The sequence below is a fragment of the Pipra filicauda genome, unplaced genomic scaffold, assembly GCF_003945595.2.
Source record: "Pipra filicauda isolate LSUMZ 115617 unplaced genomic scaffold, ASM394559v2 scaffold436_size1054928_pilon, whole genome shotgun sequence".
In the NCBI taxonomy this organism is placed as follows: Eukaryota; Metazoa; Chordata; class Aves; order Passeriformes; family Pipridae; genus Pipra; species Pipra filicauda.
Window position 1 is genome coordinate 600,819 of NW_024104572.1, and position 20,698 is coordinate 621,516.

The following is a 20,698-nucleotide window of genomic DNA, read 5'->3' on the forward strand; positions in this document are numbered from 1 at the left end:
AGGGACCTTAAAGCTCATCCAGTTCTAACCCCCTGCCATGTGCAGGGACCCCTCTTACTCCACCAGGTTGCTCCAAGCCCTGTCCAACCTGGCCTTGAACACTTCCAGGGATGTGGTAGCCACAGCTTTTCTAGGCAACCTGTACCAGGGCCTCACCACCCTCACAGGGAAGACTCTCTTCCCAAAATCTAATCTAAACCTACCCTCTTTCATTCTGACATCACTACCCCTTGTCCTGTCCCTCCAGGCCCTTGTTCAAAGTCCCTCTCCAGCTCTCTTGTAGCCCCCTGTAGGTGCTGGAAGGGGCTCTGAGGTCTCCCTGGAGTCTTCTCTTCTCCAGGCTGAACAACCCCAGCCTGTCCTCACAGCAGAGGTGCTCCAGCCCTTGGACCACCTTTGTGGCCTCCTCTGGACTCACTCCAACAGGTCTATGTTGGGGATCCCAGAGCTGGATGCAGCACTCCAGGTGGGGTCTCAGGAGAGCAGAGTAGAGGGTAAGGAGTATATGTGAAGGGAATTTTTCATGCACTACAGCAGAGGCACAGGAAAAAAAAATACTGTACATTCAGGTAGTTAAAAATCCTCAGGATCTCAACACAGCAGTCACCTAAGTCAGATTGTCCAGTGTGAGACCAGTCTGGCTGCCTCAGCCATTAAAAGTGCTGTTCTGCCTTAAAGCTGCTCTGAACCCAAAAAAGGGCAACCCCTGCCATCATTCTCTTTGGAGGCTATGGAGAGGGATGTCAGGTGTGGAGAGGGATGTCAGGTGTGGAGAGGGATGTCAGGTATGGAGAGGGATGTCAGGTGTGGAGAGGGATGTCAGGTATGGAGAGGGATGTCAGGTATGGAAAGGGATGTCAGGTATGGAGAGGGATGTCAGGTGTGGAGAGGGATGTCAGGTATGGAGAGGGATGTCAGGTGTGGAGAGGGATGTCAGGTATGGAGAGGGATGTCAGGTATGGAAAGGGATGTCAGGTATGGAGAGGGATGTCAGGTGTGGAGAGGGATGCTCTGGAGCTGTAGCAGGAAGTGGTGAGGGAGGTGTCCCAGTGATGCTGTGCACACCGAGGCTGACTCTTTGAACTCTCCCTGCTGTGAAAGGCAAAGGGCAAACTTTTCCAGCAAGGCTGTGTTGCAAGACCTTGGATTGCAGACACATGTGCAGAGACTGGATGTTTTATACAAGGAAACACAAATCTGTGTTTCTGCGTAACCAGATGAACTACCTCATTTATTAAATTTGCCTTCTGATTCCTTAGAGCTGTCCTTTAGGTATCTGCCTGTATGTTTTTTGGCAAAACAATTAATATCTGAGTGCCACCTCAACTAGGATTTTGAAAATAATTTATAATCATAGTACAGAGGATCAAAAAGCCATATCAAGTCACTTTGTTAAGAAGGATAAATCTTTATTGAATGAAATGACTCCACTAGTCTTGTTTTCTCTTTTGGTACTGAGATGTAATTATCTTACATGTAAACACTGCACCAAATAAATCTTTTTTTTTTTTACAAATAGTTTTCCTTAGCAGTGCTTTGTATCTGTTTGCTTGGATTTTTTTGGAAGCAGTTGCTGGACTCAGTGTCTGAAGTGCTTTGGCAATCTGATTAGAAAAACAAAAACAAAGGAACAAACAATAGAAAAACAACCCAAGAGGGTGATCCAAGAGATTGCTTTAATTCCAAAGTTTCAGGTCGTTAAAAAAACCCAGGAAAAGAGAGCTGGAAAGATGTCCTGGAATGTTGAATGTGGTGGTTGGGTCTGATGGAATCACACTTGACTTGTGAAATTAAATTAAATAAGTTTGACCTACAGGCAGTGGCTTGAGGGAGTCACACCCTATTTTGTTACTGCATCTCACACTACCTCAAGCAATGTGTACCTACCTCTCTTCTCTAGGTGTGGGACTGGTGTTTTCAATAGCACACGTGCATCAAGTGCACCTTGGGGCTTACCATGATATAGTCAGTGAGTTTGAAGTACTTTCAAACCAGAAATTAAATAAATTAAGTTGTTATGATATCGGGCTTTTTTTTTTATGGCTTCTGACCTGCAGCACTGCAAGTCAGTAGTAGCAAAACAGTGTAGTGAAATGTGGAAACCTGTCTGAAGTGATCAGCTGGGTTAAGGAAGCTGTGCTGTAGTGGGGTGAATGCTGTACCACAGAAATCAGCCATCAGCTGCAGTTTCCTGTCAGAGGGTCAAACACTTTCTGTCATTTCTAGCCTGAGGAAAAGGCTTCTCTTGTAACAATCCTGGAAATTACTACATGGCACACTGGTATAACAACATTCTTTTTTTCTAGCTGAATGCAGACATTACTTTTGCTACACAAAGCACAGCTTTGCCCATTAAAATAAATCCTCCATATGAAAGATGTCATGAGCACAGTGTGCAGTGATATATTTTGCACTGGCTTCCATGAAATTGAAAGAGCTTTTGGAAAGGTTCTTCATGCCCCAGGGAGGGGAAGGAGAAAGGCAGCAAGCCACCGTGGCGATGGAAGACACGGACCTCACATGACGGTAAAAGCAAAGATGTTTATTATTTATTTCAGCAGGCTTTTTATACCTTTTACACAATAAGCTGCAATTGTTCATTAAATCCATAAGTCCTCGCTGCTAGCTACAATATTATAATATTTTTACCTATTAGCAACATTAGTTCCTTTCATCCTTTGTTCAAGTTCCTCTTTCTGCCCTAGGGAACTGCTCCTCCTTACTTTTCCCATGGCTTGCGTCCTACCAGGGTTAACAACGTCCATTTCTTGCTGTTTTCCCATATCAGAAATCCCTGCAAGCCACATGCTGAGACAGCCTTCTAATATTTAACATCCTGGGTGGTTTAATCCATTTTGGACATACAAATCCTGCCGTGTATTGGATTGCCCATTAGTCCCAAAATTTCAGGTGATGTTCCAGGCATCCAAGAGAAAGAGCCTCTTAGCCTTTCTCTGCAAATCAGAGAACTTAAAAAGGAGACTCAACAGAACCAATGGCATCCTGTGGAGGTACCCATCAGATGGAGTAAACTTTTATTTTCCTTCCAGGCTGTAATTGTTTCATTCCCACTGTGTGTTCCCTCTCTGCCTATTGGGCTGACACTTAACAGTGGTGACACTTTGCAGGGTCATCTCTTAAGCAATGGCAGGAAAGACAACAAAACATACAGCCCTCGGAGTGGTAGCTTTTTTATGATCATTTCAATGGTTCTACAGAGTTCATGAAGCAAGAAATAGGATAACATTTGTTTAATCACAGCTCCCCCATTGGAGCCCTTTTAGCTGCTTGCATAAAACTGATTATGGAAAATAAAGCAGAGCTGAGCACTAGAAATGAGTGTTAAAGGTCTGGGCTGACATTAAATGTTTAGGGGGTTATACGAAATTCTTCAATAATGCTAGAAAACAAGAAAAATACCTGTGAAAACCAAAAAAAAATTACAGCGAGCTGAAGTCCCTCAGGTACTGACAGGCTTTGGTGAGACGATCGACTCGCTGACTGAGATAGTTCCTATGTTTAGCAGCCTCACTGTCCTCCTCAAGGAGAACGTTTAACTTGTCTTTATCTTGCAAAAGATGCAGCATTGTGGTCTGAATGTTTTCTCCGAAGTCGTGAAGGACAGAGGACAGGATGATCAGAGGTATCTGATTGGAGAGGCGTTTACTTGCTCCCTGCGAGATGGGGGGAAAAAGGCAAAGTTCTAGTTTCCCAAAAAGAACTGAAAAGGGAAGGGCTTATAGGTAATCTGGTAAAAAGTGATACTGAGGTTTCAAAAAGTTGGGTTGAGTTACTGTTCAAGAAGTGAGTACTACTATGAACTAAAAAATGTTTGCAACTAGTCTCTGTGCCTAAAGGTCTAAAAATTAAGAGTTACTGGAATGTCAGCTGTTGTTTTTTCCCCCTCAGCAAACTACAGCCCAGGCAGGCTGTTCCCTGCTTAGCTCTGTCAGCTGTCATTGATATGAGTTATAGGAGGACATACCTGACAAACAGAGCTTGTGAACAATTTCTGTTGTCAAACCTGTCTTCACTAAATGCTACCAAGATGTTATGGTGCAGGAAATCACCGAGTGATTTTTCCCAAAGCTGGTAAATTCTTGTATTTAGATGGTATTACTGATGTATTTGCCTTTTTAAGTGTAAGACAGCTTTGGAGTAAGATTTAGCCTTATGGGGAAATGTCTTCAGCAGTGGTGAGACCAGACTGTGCCTGCGTTACATGTAGTGATAGCTTAATGAGATAATTTCCTGTCTAACCTGATCAACTGCCTGGTCGAGTTACTGATGAAAACTGAAACAGATTTACCCAGAAGAGCTTGTGGGGCCCTTTCTCCAGAGACATCCGCAGGAGTTTGGGGCTCAGCTGGTACTCCTGGGCAACAGGAATAAAAAAATAAAACCTCTCCCACACGGGAGAGCTGCTTCAAGCCCTCCTGGTGCCAGGTGAGCACTTATGCTTGAGTGACTGGCTGCAACTAAGAGGTTCTGTCTTCCTTTCTTTTTGTAATACCTGACTTGAAAATGGCAGTGGGAAGACCAGTTAGAGGCACATTTCATTTGTGGGTCCTACAGGCAGCCCGTTTCCAGAGAAGTCTAAAGTGTTTCTGGCTATAGATACCTCTGGAGCTCAAAGCCTGAAAATCTTGTATGTGTGATGGTGAGGCTGAGCTCAAGCTGCAAAATACCTAAGACTAGATGTTTAGTTTATCTCTGTAGTTTGCAGAGATCTAGTCAATGGCAAGCAATTTGGCTGAGTCAGCTAAAGCACTTACTGAGCCTACTTACTCTCTAGGCACTCCTGACCCTGTGAGGGAGCCCAGGTGCTTTAAATATGGGTGTTTGTCTGGAGCCAAACTCTACTCAGAATTTTGGCAGTCCTGTCATAGGTAACACAGTTTCATGCATGCCATTTCCAAAGGCCATGGATGCTTAGGAGCTTCCATCTCATTCAAACTGTATTTGGCCTTGCATAAGTCCCATGGAGATATGGTGCACTGGCGTGTTTTTTCTGTTGAAAATGGCTCTTAGGGCATTTAAAAAAATGTTTAACTAGCATGTAAGTCATACATATTACAGCAATGAGTATAACAAGGTGAGATGGAAGAGCTTATGCAATTTCTGCCTTTGTCTCTTGTTCTCTGAAAGCCACTGGTTTTCTCTCCATCAGCCTGAGCAGCCTGGACATTTAACTGCAGAACTTTGTCAAAACCTTGCTATTAGAATTCAAGGTGAGCTGCTACTTAGTTTACTGCATTATTAATATTGAACCTGTTGCTTTCTGAGGGAGGTTTGTGACAAAGCAAATCCTGGTACTACATGTTCTCTTTTCTGTCTTTCTCTAACATGATCCCTTGTTAAAACATCCCACTTGTCTTCAGAGACTTAACTTCCAGGGAGCTGTCTGCAGTACAGCAGATGCACTCTGATCCCTACAGACAGCTGATCCATTTTAACTCCATGTTTTATTATCTCTCCTCTTGCCGCATTACTTTAGGATCTGACTGCGAGCCGTGGACACCATGTTCTGCTGGCTGCAGGAATATGCAGAGTGGCTTGAGCTCTCAGATGCTGTCACAAATGCCAAAGTGCTGTATATAATGTTACTAAGCCTGTGAAAACCAGTGTTGTTTGAAAACTGTGAGATGAACTTGCAGTGGAGAGAGCAGTCCTAGGACTGTTGCTTCCTTTGCTGAGAGGGGAGCTGGCCATCACTTTTAATTACAGGGCCAAGGGCTCTTCCCCATCCTGTCCTCTCCTCCATGCTGGTGAGTGACTGTCCTTTCCTCCCCCTAGTGCTTGTTCCCATAGGAAAGCCAGTAAGAGAGCACTGTACTGATGTGGGGCTGTGTAGGGGGCAGGGAGTCCCCCCCTTCTCCATGGAAGGCTGGAGGAGGAGGAGAGGACTCCCTTGCTGACTGTGTGTTCCCCAAGTGAGGGGCAGCTGAAGCAGGGAGCCAGGCCAGACTGGGAGGTAGCTAACAAGTGGTTTAGGATCCAGCTGTCACTTTAACAGCCTGCAGGCTTTCCTGATCACGGCATCCTGCACTCTGCAACTGCTCCTCCCCAGCCATGGTGCTGATACAGCCCCACAGACCAGCTTTGTCCTGACATTTTCATCACTGGTCAGAAGCTTCTATTAACTTGTACAGAAGCTGAGTGTGTACCTGAACAAGACACTTATATATCCTCTGGCTACTATTCCCTGCATAGCAGTAGTGTTTCATGAAAGACTATATTGACTGCAGGGAGATCTGGATGAGGGGTATATGCTATAGCATTCAGGGGGCAGCAAAGCTGTCTGTAAACTCACAGAGAAGTAGGCCTTTGTGTGAGAAACCATTTCCTGGACAAAGGAGGGTTCTTCTTTTGGAGCTTGAAATATATTTTGTGGCATATTGGCCTTAACAGTATTAAAATCACAAAGGTAAATGTCATCCTGGCAGTACACAATTCTCTCCATTTTAAACTGTGTCCGGATATGTCTTTCAGCCTCTGCCGCTTGTTTCTCTTTAATGTCTTCAATTCTCATCTAGAAAAGAAAGGAAGAAGAAGTTCTAAGACATTTGCTTCCTTTGGAGGGGTGCCAGTACTCAGCAGTGTCCCAAGGTGGGCACAGTGTTCAACAGCCCTTACTGCAGCACTGTCTAATCCCAGACTGGCTCTTGGGAACATGGAGTAATGCTTTAGATTCTGGTTCCTCTGTTGTGAAAGAGCAGGAAAACATGGCAGTTTTGCCCCCCCCCCCCTTAACATGAATGGGATCAGTCAAAACTGGTGCTTGAAACCCAAAGGCAAACACAAAGCTGACAGGAACAAGCAGCAGTGGCCAGCCATGGGTTCAGCCTGCAGCCAGTCCTTGGGTTTTGCATGAGCTTCATTTGCATCTCCCTCTTGCAGTAGGCAGTGACAGCAGGCACTGATGGGAATTCCATTGCCCCTCCTGCCCTTCTCAAACACTGCAGTGTCCTGTCTGTTGTCAGCAAACCAACCCTGCCTAACCCCTCACTGTCTGGTACTTCCATTGCAGCCATCTGATGCTTTCTGCCCTTTTTGATACTTCCACCTGAAAGTCTGTGGGGAACTCAAAGTTCCCTCAGTCGTCCTCAAATTCCCCTAAAATGCTCTCCTAGCATCCCTAAGAAAGCATCCCATCTTCCTTCTCATGTCCTGTGTCTAACAGAACTTCTTTCCTCTCACCGTGTTCTTGAACACCTCTGTGTTTGGATTAAATACCTTATTTGTTTGCTGCCTGGTAGGCCTGGAGCTCAGCAGGGTTTGACCATGCAATTCAAATGGCAAACCACCTATTTCACTCACATTTGCCTTCAAGTTCCCTTTTTCAGCAGTACCCTGTGAGTAGTCTCTGCCTCCTGGCTGCCAGCATTGCTTCTCATCTCTTCCTCAAAGCTCTTTCTGAGAAAAGGCCTTCAAGGACATCCCTATCATTTAACTCCACCCCAAAACATGCTCCTGCCCAAACTGTGAACAGTCATCTGCTAGTTTTTTCATAGTTGAATGATTTTTGGCCTGTCTGTTCTCGCTCCCTTTTATCAAAGATGGCATTCCTGCACTGGCTAACACCTTGGCTCATTTTCAGAGAGGGAAAAGCACTGTTTAGGACTCTGAGGCTACCCCCATGCTTACAAATAATTGCAGGACTTAAATCTGAAATTAGTTGTAAACTCTTCAAGTAGCCAGATCAGGTTTTCTTTGCATTGTGTTGTAAGCATCAAAAATGTGATCAGAATGAATGGAGAATATATATATGTGTGTGTGTATATATATATATATATATATATATATAAGATCTTGTCAAAGTTGTGCAAAATGCACTTTCATTAGTGCCATTATAAACATTCTATAATTTTCAATTTCTTCCTTATTTTCCTGCAGGAAATTCCACACTTGCATAAGGGTAATGCAATGAGACATATACCATAAGCATGGTTGTCTTTACAAATGCTTTTGACTTATCTCAGGTTATAGGTAGTGTCTCACCTTAGCAGCTCTGCTTAGATTGTGAAAATTAGCAAAATTCCTTTTAACGATTTCCATAAATTTCTCTTCAACCAGTTCTAAGGGAAGAATAGACAGACAAAATAAGTAGGTGAGTATTTTAAGCTGTTGTTAGTTGGGAAACTACTCATTTCCTGTATTCATTCAGCAATAGATGAGCAGCTGTAGGTGCACTGTGCCTTTATGACCAATACAAACAAGGAGGAATTTAGATTTCCAGGTCCAAGACTGTGAGCAATTAAAGGCCTCCTGTAACCACTTAACACCTGAGAGAGAGATTTCTTTGATAGAGCAATTTCTGTGCTTACAGCTGTGCCTACCAAATGTACCATCACTTGGCCATGTCAGCACATCTGTATCTTACCCCGAGCGGCCTCTCCAGGACAAGGAGCTGGCACATGGAGTACAGAGCAGCAAGTCTGGCATGGGGTTGCTGCCCTCTAAGGCAATACAGCAGAGACAGAATCACAACATCATTTCTCCTTGGGTGGCTTTTACTGGATGAGCTACTTACTCTTCCCCCCAACCCCAGCAGTCACTGTATAATATATACAATGTCATCAAAGAAGATGCATTCCCAGCTCAGGTTTGTGTATTCCACTCCCTGGATCTGGGAATTCCAAGCTGCTTGGCTGGCACCAGGTACTTCTACTATACTGCTTTCTTACTGTGTTATTTATTAAAGTTACTTTCTAACTCCCTTTCAAGAGCCACTGGGAAAAATATTAACAAATGCCGGAGAGAATGAAGGCTTTAGAGAAGAAGCAAGTCTCCAGGTTGAATCAGATTTACTTCCCCGCTCTGCAGCATCCTGGCTGGAGCTCTTGCTCCAGTAGAGAGAGCATTATCATCAGCTTATCCTGGAAAAAAACCCAATTGTGAGGCACCCCAGTGTGTCCCACACAAGAGCCTCCTGTGGGCTGTGAGACGTACGGATCACGTTGTTCAGGATCTCCACGGCTGGCTCCTCCAGTTCCAGGATTTGCTCTTTTATGATGTCCTCAAACGTCCTGTAGTTGGTAAAGCCTGGGAACTCCCTCCCACGGTACTGGTCTTCGTATTTGTTTGCTTTGCTGGGTACACTTTTCTTAGCTGTAATAGTAAAACAACGTTGCTTTACTACCAAATCACTCAATCTGTGCATTCCACATTTAAGAAGGAAGACTAATTCTCCTCTTGAGTTGTTCTTGAGAAGAGCAACTGCTGAGGTGATATTTCAAGCAATGCTGTTATTACAGAACAGAGCTAACACATTGTTGCTCAGTGAATGAGTCACCTCACTTCCAAGTTTAAAAAAACCCCAGAACAAAACAGCCCCCCAAGCTCACTGAACACCTATTCCAGGGAATCTGCTGCTGACTAGCTATTTTTTGTTTAAAATAGTCAATATTTAAAACAGTCAGTATTTCTTTGTTGACATTATAGACATTTGCCCTCTTAAATGAGTTATATCCCTTTGAATTGGTTTACATGTTTTTGAATGGTTTTGATATTGCCCTGTTTTGGGGTCAGATTTGTGAATCACGGATCAAGGGCACGTGTGGAAGTAGAAGTCAAGCCATGAACGCATTCAGTTCTAATATTCAGATATATGAATCTACGGTTGGATAATGAAAAACTCAAAAAGAAAAGGAAAAGAAAATAAAAGACAGAAATAGATGTGGAGTGTCTTGTTCAGAGTCTAAAACCATACCTGTACAGTTACGGTAATAGAAATCCACACGAACCCCCATCAACTTTGGAACAGAAAGTTCAAGGTTTCGAGTATCCAAAGTATTTGCTATGTTTAATACTTTAATTCATCATAAGAAAGCTGAAGTTAAACAGAATCATCTGACACTCAGTGATATACTTTCAGAAGTCTTAAACAGTGATTGATACCAGTGCTTCTCGTTGAGGAAGGTCTTGCTAAAGCTGCCTCTAGTTTTCAAGCTACATAAGTGAACTTGCTCTGCTGAAGATGTAAATACTTTCCCAGGACATATGAACCCATGATTTTGGGGCAGCATGTTGTGAGCAAGAGCTGTGCTGTCGTAAGAGCTGTTGGGTGCTGCTGCCCTCACCTGTTGCCGAGTTGGACATCAAGGGGGATAACCTGGAAGTGCCCAGAGGATTCCCCACTGTGGTTCAGCTGCTGTGTGATGCCTGGTGTAACTTCTGCAACACAGGTGCTTGTTGTCCTCTGAAGGGGCTGCATCCTTCTGTTTCCTGCTGTCTTTACATCTATTCCTTCATGCCTTCATTGTCCTATTTTTTTTTTCCTCTCCATAAAATCATGTTGCTTGGTTTGGTACTTCAAGGATGTACTACTACTACTTCAAGGTACTACTTGGATGAGACACTGATACACACCCACGTCTGTCTGTCTGTCTGTCTGTCTCCACATCTATGCATATATATATACATAGATTTTTCTTTGGCAGATGACACCTTTGTAACCTATAGGTACCTATCATTTTTTATCACTTTTAAATTATCATTTATCATTTTAGTCACTAGTGAGGTTGATACAGAAGTACATCAAAGACTAAAAGAACTTGTTAAAAGAGCTACTGCTTGACTGGCAGCTGAAGCTATTTCATCTCCAAGAGCAAATGATGGGGTTTCAGAGATGTGAAAAAATTGCTACAGAGGATGTTGAGTGTACAACAGAGTTCAGTCTGCATGTATCACCCTACAGTAAAACCCCCCAGTTAAGAACTGAGTTCAGTTAAGCAATTAGCAAGGTGCAACGTTCTTGGCAAGGCTGTGGCTATTTCAGACCCAGACTTGCTTTCTCTACACCTTAAACCGGAGCTAAAGTGGAACAAAAAAAGACCCAGATTCTAAAACATTCATAGTAATAATAATAGAAAATAACAATGTATTATTTATTATTATTATTATTATTATTATTATTGTTATTATTGTTATTGTTATTAATATTAGTAGTGGTGGTGGTGTTGTTATTTAAAAGAGTGGTTCAGAGAATCACCAACAAATTCTGGGTCTTGATTTTATTGCTTTGCTGGGAGAAGAGAGACATCCACTGATGTCTCTATAATTGACAACATTCCATGTCTTTGTTCCCAAAGCATAACTTGCCTAACACTACAACAGATGGATGCTCGTGGCTTCTTGTTCTTCACTTTCTTGAAAACAACCTACTGATGATGCCATGTCTAGATTTAAAAGCAAGGGAATGGACTCTCAGGTCAGCTGCAAGTGATGGCTTCTGCGCTTACCCTTCTCAGCACACTCCAGGAGAATCGTTCCCCACGTTCGGAACTCTCGGCGGATTTTCGTGAACAGTCTGATTTCATTCCCAAACAGCTGCTCCTCCCCTCGCATTGTCCGAGAGATGTCTTGGTTAAAGAGTTTGATCAGCTGTAATGAATTTAAGAACGAGCAAGCAATGTAGCAAACTTTCATTTCTTCAGACTAATTTGTGTATGTTAAGTGAATTAAAGCAGAATTTCATAGAAAACATCCTTTCCTTACATCTTTTCTGCTCTCAGCTCCTGGTTTGTTTGGCTTTGGGGTTTTTGTTTTTTTTTTACAAAACCATCACAGCTAGAGGAGAACAAACTTGATACTCTTTCCCCTTCCTCCCCCCCCCATCGACTTTTAGAACCATTTACTAAATTCTAATTGACCAGACTTGTATGAAGTCTTTGAAGACTGGTGAGGCTTCACATGCACCTCTGCTAAAGCCTTACTGTGAGGGATTAACTCCCCAAGATGAGACAACTTATATGGACTTGCAAACCACATTTTGATATCAGGAATACACTTGAACTTACAAGTGCTGTAAAGAATGAAAACCCTTCAAAGTGTTGAGCAGGCAGAAGGGTAAGTCTTCCCTCTCTGAGATGCTTGATTTTGACCAATTAACTGAGTTGTTTCATTCTCTTGTCAGATAATCACAGGAAAAAAAATTGCTAGAATGGGCCACGAGCTTCTCTGGTCCATTATTTTTGCAGGTATGGTGTATTCCTGAAAGAGGTTTGCCCGTGTTACTCTCAAAGTATTTCAGTGACAGATACCACAAACTTCCTGGTGGTTCATGCTGATGTTTCGATAACTTTTTCTACCTCCTCGCTCTGCTCTCTGACCAAACTAATACTGATACTTACATCTGTGAGGAAAATCAGCTTCTCAGACTCTGTTTTGGGTGTGCCTCTATTGTACCTTTGTAGGTCCTGTAACGTTTTATGGAGTGTCTCACGTATTTGGCTCTCCAGTGTTGGCAAAGTTTTCTGGGGAGTAGTCAGTAAAGAAGGGCATTGACATAGGTTGAACATGTCTGGCTTATTTTCTGTAAGTTTGTATAAAGAAATATTTTTTTTCTCTCCTTTGAGACTGAATTTAGAGGTTCCCTATATTTTAGCATCTTCCCTTAGTGGAATAAAATATATTACTTACAGATAAATATATATAAAATAAAAACACCAATGTACTTGCAGTAGTATGGTAATATAATAGAGCAATTACATCTTACTAGAGATTTTGAAGACGTTTTCAGTTAAACAGAAACGACTGTGTTTCAGCAAGCTGGTGGCAGTACCTTGTCACCCAGATGATCAACACTCCTTATAAACAAAAGGAAAAACCATGGCTGCCATTGAAAAGGCAGGAGCTACAGAGTCACAAGTAGATGAAACGATCTGCAGTTTAAAGGCAAATCTGAGGACAGAGCATGGGGGTGTTTTTAACCTCTAACTCTCAGTTCAGTTTGTTCTCAGATTGCCAGGTTGAAGGATCATTAAGCACTGTCTATGCATAGAAAGCTGCAATCCAACTGCAGTCCATTGCATTCCAAGGTCGAAGGGTTGAACTCATTTTTAGGCAGTAACTGGTACAAACAGCTTAGTGTGGTACCTCTGTTACTTACAATAATGTGGTTCACAAGTTCATTTGTGAGCTTCACCGACAGATGAGGGATAGTAGCCTTTCCTTCTTCCATAAGAACACTGCAAAAAAAGAGGAAAGGGTGGTTTTTGGGTAGCCAGCATGTGCAGGGCAAGGAGGCAGCACTGATGCTCTGCTCTATTTTCACTAGTTCTATTAAGCAACTTGATTAAAGAAAGAGCCCTCTGGGGAGTGCTGGTACAGACGTGGCAGCAGCTCAGGACTCTCTGGGCTCTTTTATTCACGAGTTGCTTTACAGCTCCTGGCTAAGCAAAGGGAAGCAGAGAAGCATCTGAAAACAGCAAATCCTAACAGCAGAAGGATGTGCTGCTGCATCATTTCTGCATGTGTGAAGTTCACTGATTCAAAGCCCTTTTCATCTGGTCATCCACTGTATTACAATCAATTTGCTGCTGACTCGTCTTCTGGGCAAACTGTGCCCTCAGCACAGGCAGTGGCCTTTCTCATGCTGTGTTTCATCACGTTTTCCAGTGAAAAGAAACACCTAAGTGCTTGACCTGAAGTGCTCAGATGCTTAACTCGAATTCTTTGGGGCTATTCTGAACTTCTGAAGTTCATCGCGCTTCTCCCATGTATTTTGCATCCAGTAAACATTTTCAAAGTTTATTTGCTATGTAAAAATTCCTCTGGGTTGCTGAAACACAACACTATGTGGGCAATGAGAAATACAATATATAATTATAATTAATACCTGTTTGCAACCCTGAGTTAAATCTCAACAAATCAACAGGAAGCTTTGAAGTGATTTTAATATGTTTTTAAGTGGATTTTTTCTGTGAGAGGTACCTGAAATATCTGTGACTCGCAAAGAAGTTCCTCTCCTGCTGGATTGCAGAGGCCAAGGTCACTTTGTTGTGGATGTCCTGCTGCCCACGACACTTCACGATCATGTAACCCTTTTTGAGGGGGATTACCATGTTTTGCATTACTCTAATGATAGACTCTTCAGTTCCTCTGTCCACCAGGTCGGGTTTGGTGAGGATCCCTGTGAAATGATCCAAAGTTAGTCGAGTGCAGAAGTTACAGGTGGGAGAAGTGCAGGAGAAACACCCCCCACCAGGCAGGAACGCTCCATACCATGTTTCACAAAGGAGTTTTTGTCTGTTTTCTCTCTCCTAGAAAGCTCTCAGGCCCTGGGCTTTGCCCTGTCAAACTTGCTCTACAGTTGGCCTCCCACCAGGCCTTTTGCCTTGCAAACCTTTTTTAACAGGCAAAGCTTTCCTACCATTAACTTTGAGATTTGCAATTTCCAATTATTCATAACATGAATGCCAGCAAGACAAAACCATGGGTTTTTATCTTATTCTTATTCTTAGAGCCACTTAAGGTTTGTAAATAGTTTATTTAGGCTGTTTTCTTTTTTTTTCCCCCTCCTCTTCTAGTAGCTAATGTCACAGATCTGATGTGGAACACAGAATATCAGTCCTCATGAAAAAAAAATTGCCCTTCTCTTCAACTTGTAGCTTAAAAGTTGTCTCACCTAGTGTTCTTTCTCCACTGGGATCCACCTCCTGGGCCATTTTCAAGGCTTCTGTTGTTGCAATATCCACATTACATGGTACCACTACCAAATTGATTGTCTCTTTGCAACCAATAATTCTTTTAAGGAGAATTTTGATCTGCAATGCAATACAGCAGTAAAGAGGTTCAGTGAAATCAGATGCTTGCACGTAGGATGTGACCATTTCTAGCAATATGAGCCACTGTCTGATGACATTAAATGCCACATATGCTGAGGATGGTATTACATGCTAAGGGATGGCATGGAAATGGGTCAGCAGAAGAATGTAGCCTCTTTTCCTATGTAAACATCCTTATCCTTATCCAAATAGCTGGCATGAACAGAGACCAGACTGTTGTTATGCCTGTCTTGACAACTATGTAGAGTTTAACCTCTCATGCAAGTAATCTTTAACTATGGAAGTATTAAAGATATTTGATAAATAGCCATATGTAAGAAAATCAGGTTCTGATGTCTAGGTACACACTCATGGAAAGAAAGCAAGCTAGATTATATTGATAAATCTCAAATTTGTACCTCTGAAAGGAGAGCAAATGTCTGGCTTTTATTTCAGTGGAGTATTTGTAGGGAAATGGAAAAAAGCCAAAAACCAACCATGATATCTAGTTGGCATTGTTTCCATGTTTCAACGCCCAACTAAACAAGCTTCTCATAATTTGTGTTATTTTGCAACAGCTTCACACAGCTCTATTGTGCTTATTCTGAAGTAAATTAACTCTTTTTCCCCCCCTGGTTTTTGCTAAAGATGCCTCCCTTTTCTACCTCCCATCCATCCCAGTTTCTGACATGCTCCAATGCTACAGACTCCATCTCTGAAGTGTGCAGACAGCTGGGGATGATGGAAATGTTTGGACCATGTCACATCTGCTGCTTTCTTCTGAATACAATAGAAAGATTACTATCTAACTCTGAAACTAAATTGCTCTCAGAAAGTAAAGCCCAGACAATCCAATCTTGTCTCATTTTTATTTGGTATGTCTAGTTTAGTTTGGGTTCCTCTTATTCCAAGCTCCTATTTAAAGGCATTTTAGGAGGAACAGAATGCCCACTTCCTGCATGTCACCCTCACAGTGGGCCTTGTCCAATTAGTTTTATTTGCATTCCCCAGCATTTCATCTAAAAGCAGCCAGAGGAAGAGTAGAGATCCCCTCTGCTTTAACACTTATTCTGTATACTTCTGAAAAGGTCTGCTGGGATCCCTTAAAGGATGAGAAAACCCAGGATGGGTCTGATTCTGATGTGCTCTGCAAGTAAGGGATGAACTCAGATCTGTTCACCTCTGCCAAATACATCCACAGAGCTGGAAGAGACCAGTTTTTCTGGGATGTGCTTGTCTTCCAGATCTAGCTGAGGGACATGGGGCTGCAGTGTGTTCAGTGACGTGCCCAGGTATGAGGGAGGTTACAGAGGTGTCCCCATGCACAGATTGGCACATGAGACTGAGTTTTACCTGTTCCCCGATGTCTTTTGGCTGGTCCCCCACGGCCACTCTGGCAATTCCAGGAAGATCAATTAGTGTCAAATCTGGGACATCTGGGGACCGAACCTCTAGGGAAATTAATTCTGCACTAATGGCGCCTCTAGGACCAGCCACAACATCCTGGGCTGCAAGGAGAAAAGAGCAAGGCAAAGAATACAAACTTCAACTCTACATCAAACCAAACCTTAACACACCGACTTTGAAAAAAGTGCCTAACTACCACCTAAGGTTCTTTCAGGCTTGGCTTTTTCTCTCAGATCCGGCCACACACATAAATCCACTTATGCAAAAGTCTAAGGAAATTATTAGGCAGCACCCGTGAGGTCCATTCGGGATAGGAACTGCAATATTTTACAGAGCACATATTTATGAACTCTCGTGTATGGAGACAAAATACATGCAAATAAACCACAGCAAAAGGGATCAGATAAAAATACTGGTCAGCTGTAGAAATGCTTCCCCAAAAACAAGACACTCTCTGGGCATTAATTAATTCTTGGATGCCTTGAAAGACAAATAGGTGTTGTTCTATATTCTTCACATTTTGATAGGGAGGTTTGGAGACCAAGTAAATTGTCCCAAATCCTACGAGGCAATAATGCTGGAACTGTGAGCAGCACAGAGAAGCAAAGAAAACCCATAGCAATTCTCGTGACAGATTTTCATCTCTGTAATTACCTTAATTAATTCATACCAGTTGCCTTGCCAGTTTTGGAAAGATAACTTGAGAATATCCAAATAATATATTGAAAAGCTAATGAAGAAAACCCAACAATGCAGGAGGAATAACTGTGCAGAGCTGTGCTACTCTCAAGGAAATAAGGACAATCCAACTTTCACATTTAGGGCAAGTACTTACTGCCCTTTGGGTAAGAACAATGATTTCTTACTCAGCATGAAATGCCATAACAGCAAAGCCGTGACATGGGAAGGACAATGACTGAGGTCATGGTCACAGTACCTGCCAGGATTTCTCCATGGTCTCCACTCTGCCTTCTTGTAATTTTCTCCAAAACCGTATGATTTCCAGCCAGAGACACCTCGAGCAATCTCTGAGCTTTTGAACTGATGACAGGGACCATTTGGGGCTTTGTATGTTTACAGCTTGACAGACAACCTCCCCAGACCAGGAAACCAGGAAGGCACCACCCAGATAAGAACACACCCTGATCCTGTATCATGGATAAAAGGATCATGGATCTTGTAAGTGGCATCCCTGACTACGGTGCCGGGATTGGGACTAGATGATCTTTAAGGTCCCTTGGAACTCAAACCATTCTGTGGTTCTGTGATCATCATGGATCATCCTGGTTTGGAGGAGACTGAGCAAGCCAAACCCACTCACCTTGTCTTATTACCCTCTCCACCTCAGAGGGACTCTGGAGGTCCATGACAACATTACGGTAACAGATTCTCCCTTGCCACGCCTGGCCCTCGGGCAACCTCTTCAGTTTAAGCTCCAGGGGACATCGAGTGACAATACCTGCAGCAGTTCCAAAGACATAAGTAACTCAGCAGCTGCTGGGCATGACACACAGCCTTGTACTACATGACATTGCCAGAGGGGTCTCATCCAACTTCCCACTCAGAGTAGGATTGTCACCGGCACTACCTGAGGTCAGCTATGGCTCTTTCCACTCATGCCTGGTCTTGCAGACCTCCACAGATGGGGGATTTGCTCTTTGCTGGGTGATCCGTTTCAGTGCTGCACCTAAATCCTAGGAAGATTTTTCCTCAACTCCGGCGTCAAAGATCAGAGGGTACTGTCAGCTCACACAGAACTTACATGTGTGAATATACACACACAGAGAGAGCTGAAAAGTGAATCTTCTTGAGCTGCAAAGTCTTCCAACAGCCTTCTATGACTTAAATGATGTTTTGTTTTTAAGTAAAGGTCTTTGTATACTTTTTACAAAAAAAAAAAGGTATCTCTAAGAAAATATTGTTAAAAAAATCTAAACCAAGCCCAAAAGCAAATTTCAAAAGTAATTTTCCACATGAAACTGATATTCTTTGCTGAGAAATGCACAGAGTCACCTGATGCTACATTTCAGTCTGTCCACAGTTTGGGGTAACTACACTACACTCCTTACTCCTGGTCTCTTGACCAGCCAGAAGATGTGCCTTGTTGGGAGTTACCTTGTGGTGCCTCACTGGCACATCAACTTCTCAGTCACAGTCATCCAATTCTAGACCATCTCATCAAAGTGAAATTCAGGTGAAAACCTGAGAAGGTGAATTCTTACCATTGCCCCTGGGAAGAGCAACACCAGACAGGGCTTCTAGGACAGAACTCTTCCCAGAGCTCTGGTCTCCAATCACTGCGATGGCAGGCAGGGACAGGTCCTTCTCTATTCCCAGAGCTCTCAGGCTGTCAACGAGATCAATGCAGGGCCTGATCTTTTCCTCATATTGTCTGTACAAGGTGTGTTCTGCAGCCTGACAGAGTTAAACTCAGGATGAGTTTTCCCGAATTTTAAAAGAAGTTGTTTCCACAAAAACGACAACAAAAATCCAGACATCTTTTCTGGCTCGTCATTCTTTAGTAACAACTTATTTACTGACATCAAGCTGTGCTTTATATCACTGTTCATCCTTGCATCTCCATGTTACAAACAGGTGTCTATAAATATGAAAAAAAATCAGTTGGCTCAATGATCATCCTTAGCAAAAATACCAAATTTTGGAAGCTATTCTGAGAAGGTAAAAAAAAAGAAGGAGACCACATTACTAAGTGTGCTTTGTTCTTTTTTTTTTTTTTTTTTTTTTAATAATTGCCATTTTCTTCCACTCATCTACAGTTGTATTGAAACATGTATGCAAATGAAAACTAGCAATCATAGAATTTAGCACAGAATAGCTTATTAAATCTTTGTTTTGGATTTTTAAGATACTGTTTTTTTCACAGACACCAAAAGTGTTCTGTTGTAGTATCCTCAACAGGTGGCTAAAAGACTTTTAGATCATCATGGTTCTTCTTTCTTTGCCTCATTTTAGGCTTGGGTAAGGAATGAATATGAGTGGGTTGTGTTAAATGGCTGATTATTGTCATTTTTTGTTTTTGATACATGTGCCAGACGTTTACACAGGTTCCTCATTTACATGAAAACAAGCCAGATAACTTCCAGTCTTTTACAAAACTGGTCCATCTGCTGTTAAATATGCTCAAATAAAGTATATAAAGATCAGCTTTGATCTTTTTTCCCTGTTCCAGTCTGACTGCTGCATTTAGAAATGCAATTTTGAGAACACCAATATGTTTCAGACATATTGGGCCAGGCACACTCAAACCTGACTTTTTGAAAAGAAAAACTGAAGTTTCTCTCCATCACTTTTATACAAGAAAGCCAACTCTAAAAGTATGTCTGTCAATCAGATGTACTCAAACAGAGCAGAATTTTTCTTTCAAGATGAGGAAGATTGCACACTTTACTGGAGGCAGGTACTGAAACCTTATTGGTACCCCCTGCCCACTGTCTTCACTGTGATGTTTAATAGCTAGCAACTTCTCCAAAAGCTTCATTAACTATGTCACAAACTTAAAACCAATCTGCTTCCAGTGTCAAATATCTAAGAAGGTTATTATCAACCTTTCTTTGCATTTCTGTTGAAGGCAGAAGAGCCTCAAGTAAAATCTATCTCAGCTTTTAGGAGTTCTGCTCAACATTTGTTAAGAATGACACAGATACATGTCACACATTAAATTGACTTCTAGGCTGCAGCCATCCTTTTTTTTTTGTTAGACCTGCATTGTTTATATCTGCAGATTAATTGCAGGTACCTGTCTTCCTAGTTACACAAATGAGTGCTTGGCCCTGATCCAAAAGTACTCCTTGGACATAACAAGTGCAGATTGCCCAAAAAGAGACAAAGGTATTAATTTGGGGGGCACAAAGAGAACCAACAGAATAAGAATGGGGAGGATCTGTGTCCTCTTCTTGCCTTACCTTCTCCTGTTCTCTGGAATATTCTGTCTCCAAGCTCTTCTGCTCATAGTCAGACCTCCTCTGGAACGTGTTCTCTGACATCTGAACTTCTTCTTCTTCTGTCTCTGGTGGGAGAGGCACTGCAACACCTTCTAAAGCTTGTTTAAAGAAAGGAAATGCAAACCCTTCTATCTTTGGGGCAGGTTTGGTTCTTTCAGAAGCTGATTTGAATGCTGCATTCCTCTTATCCATGGCCCGCCGATTTTTTGGGCTACCACGCCGGTTGTCCATAAGTGATTCACTAAACTGTGGTTACTGCCTGGTCCAGCTCTTAGGTACAGCTTCTGAAATCAAACATGGGGCAATGAGTGACTCCAGCTTGAAAGAACGAAACTGCCACAGGAAAAAACAGTATTTATTTGGGGATGAGGGGCGAAGTTACACCAGTTTTTTGCTAAAAGCTGGTTTCCCTCAGTGAAATATTTTGCTGAAAGGTGTCTGGAGAAGCTCAGTCAGTAGGTGGGCATGATTGGAGAGAGTGTGAGAATCCTTAACTTTCTGGGGTCAGGAGTGTAGGGCTGTGGGCTGCACAAGGAGGGTCTACATGGGTGAGCCTCCAGCAGTGAGAGTGGGACACACCAAGCCATATTCTGCTGTGCAGCCAACTCACCTCTCTTGTGGTAGAACCACTTGTCAGAGGCAAGTCTGACACATATTTTAGAAGCTCTGCATCTTGGTCCCCTCCTCTATAGCTTAAAACCCTCTCCCCAAAAGCAGACTTTGCTTGACACGATGTTAGAGAAGGGAGAGCTAGGAGACTTTTTATTTCTTGTTCAACTT

The 20,698-nt window shown here is 42.6% G+C and overlaps 1 protein-coding gene across 1 annotated transcript; it reads right to left on the bottom strand.

The window, feature by feature from the left end:
* Positions 1-2,527: 2,527 nt before the first annotated feature.
* On the bottom strand, positions 2,528-20,191 carry LOC113998876 (interferon-induced GTP-binding protein Mx-like). The gene is made up of 13 exons (XM_027741955.2): positions 19,880-20,191; positions 18,179-18,371; positions 17,278-17,415; positions 15,903-16,057; positions 14,411-14,549; positions 13,717-13,915; positions 12,893-12,971; positions 12,135-12,257; positions 11,244-11,385; positions 8,953-9,111; positions 8,002-8,078; positions 6,314-6,532; positions 2,528-3,674 (listed from the first exon to the last, which is right to left on the bottom strand). The coding sequence occupies exons 1-13, from the start codon at positions 20,147-20,149 to the stop codon at positions 3,441-3,443; spliced, it is 2,127 nt and encodes a 708-aa protein (XP_027597756.1). The 5' UTR covers positions 20,150-20,191; the 3' UTR covers positions 2,528-3,440.
* Positions 20,192-20,698: the final 507 nt, after the last annotated feature.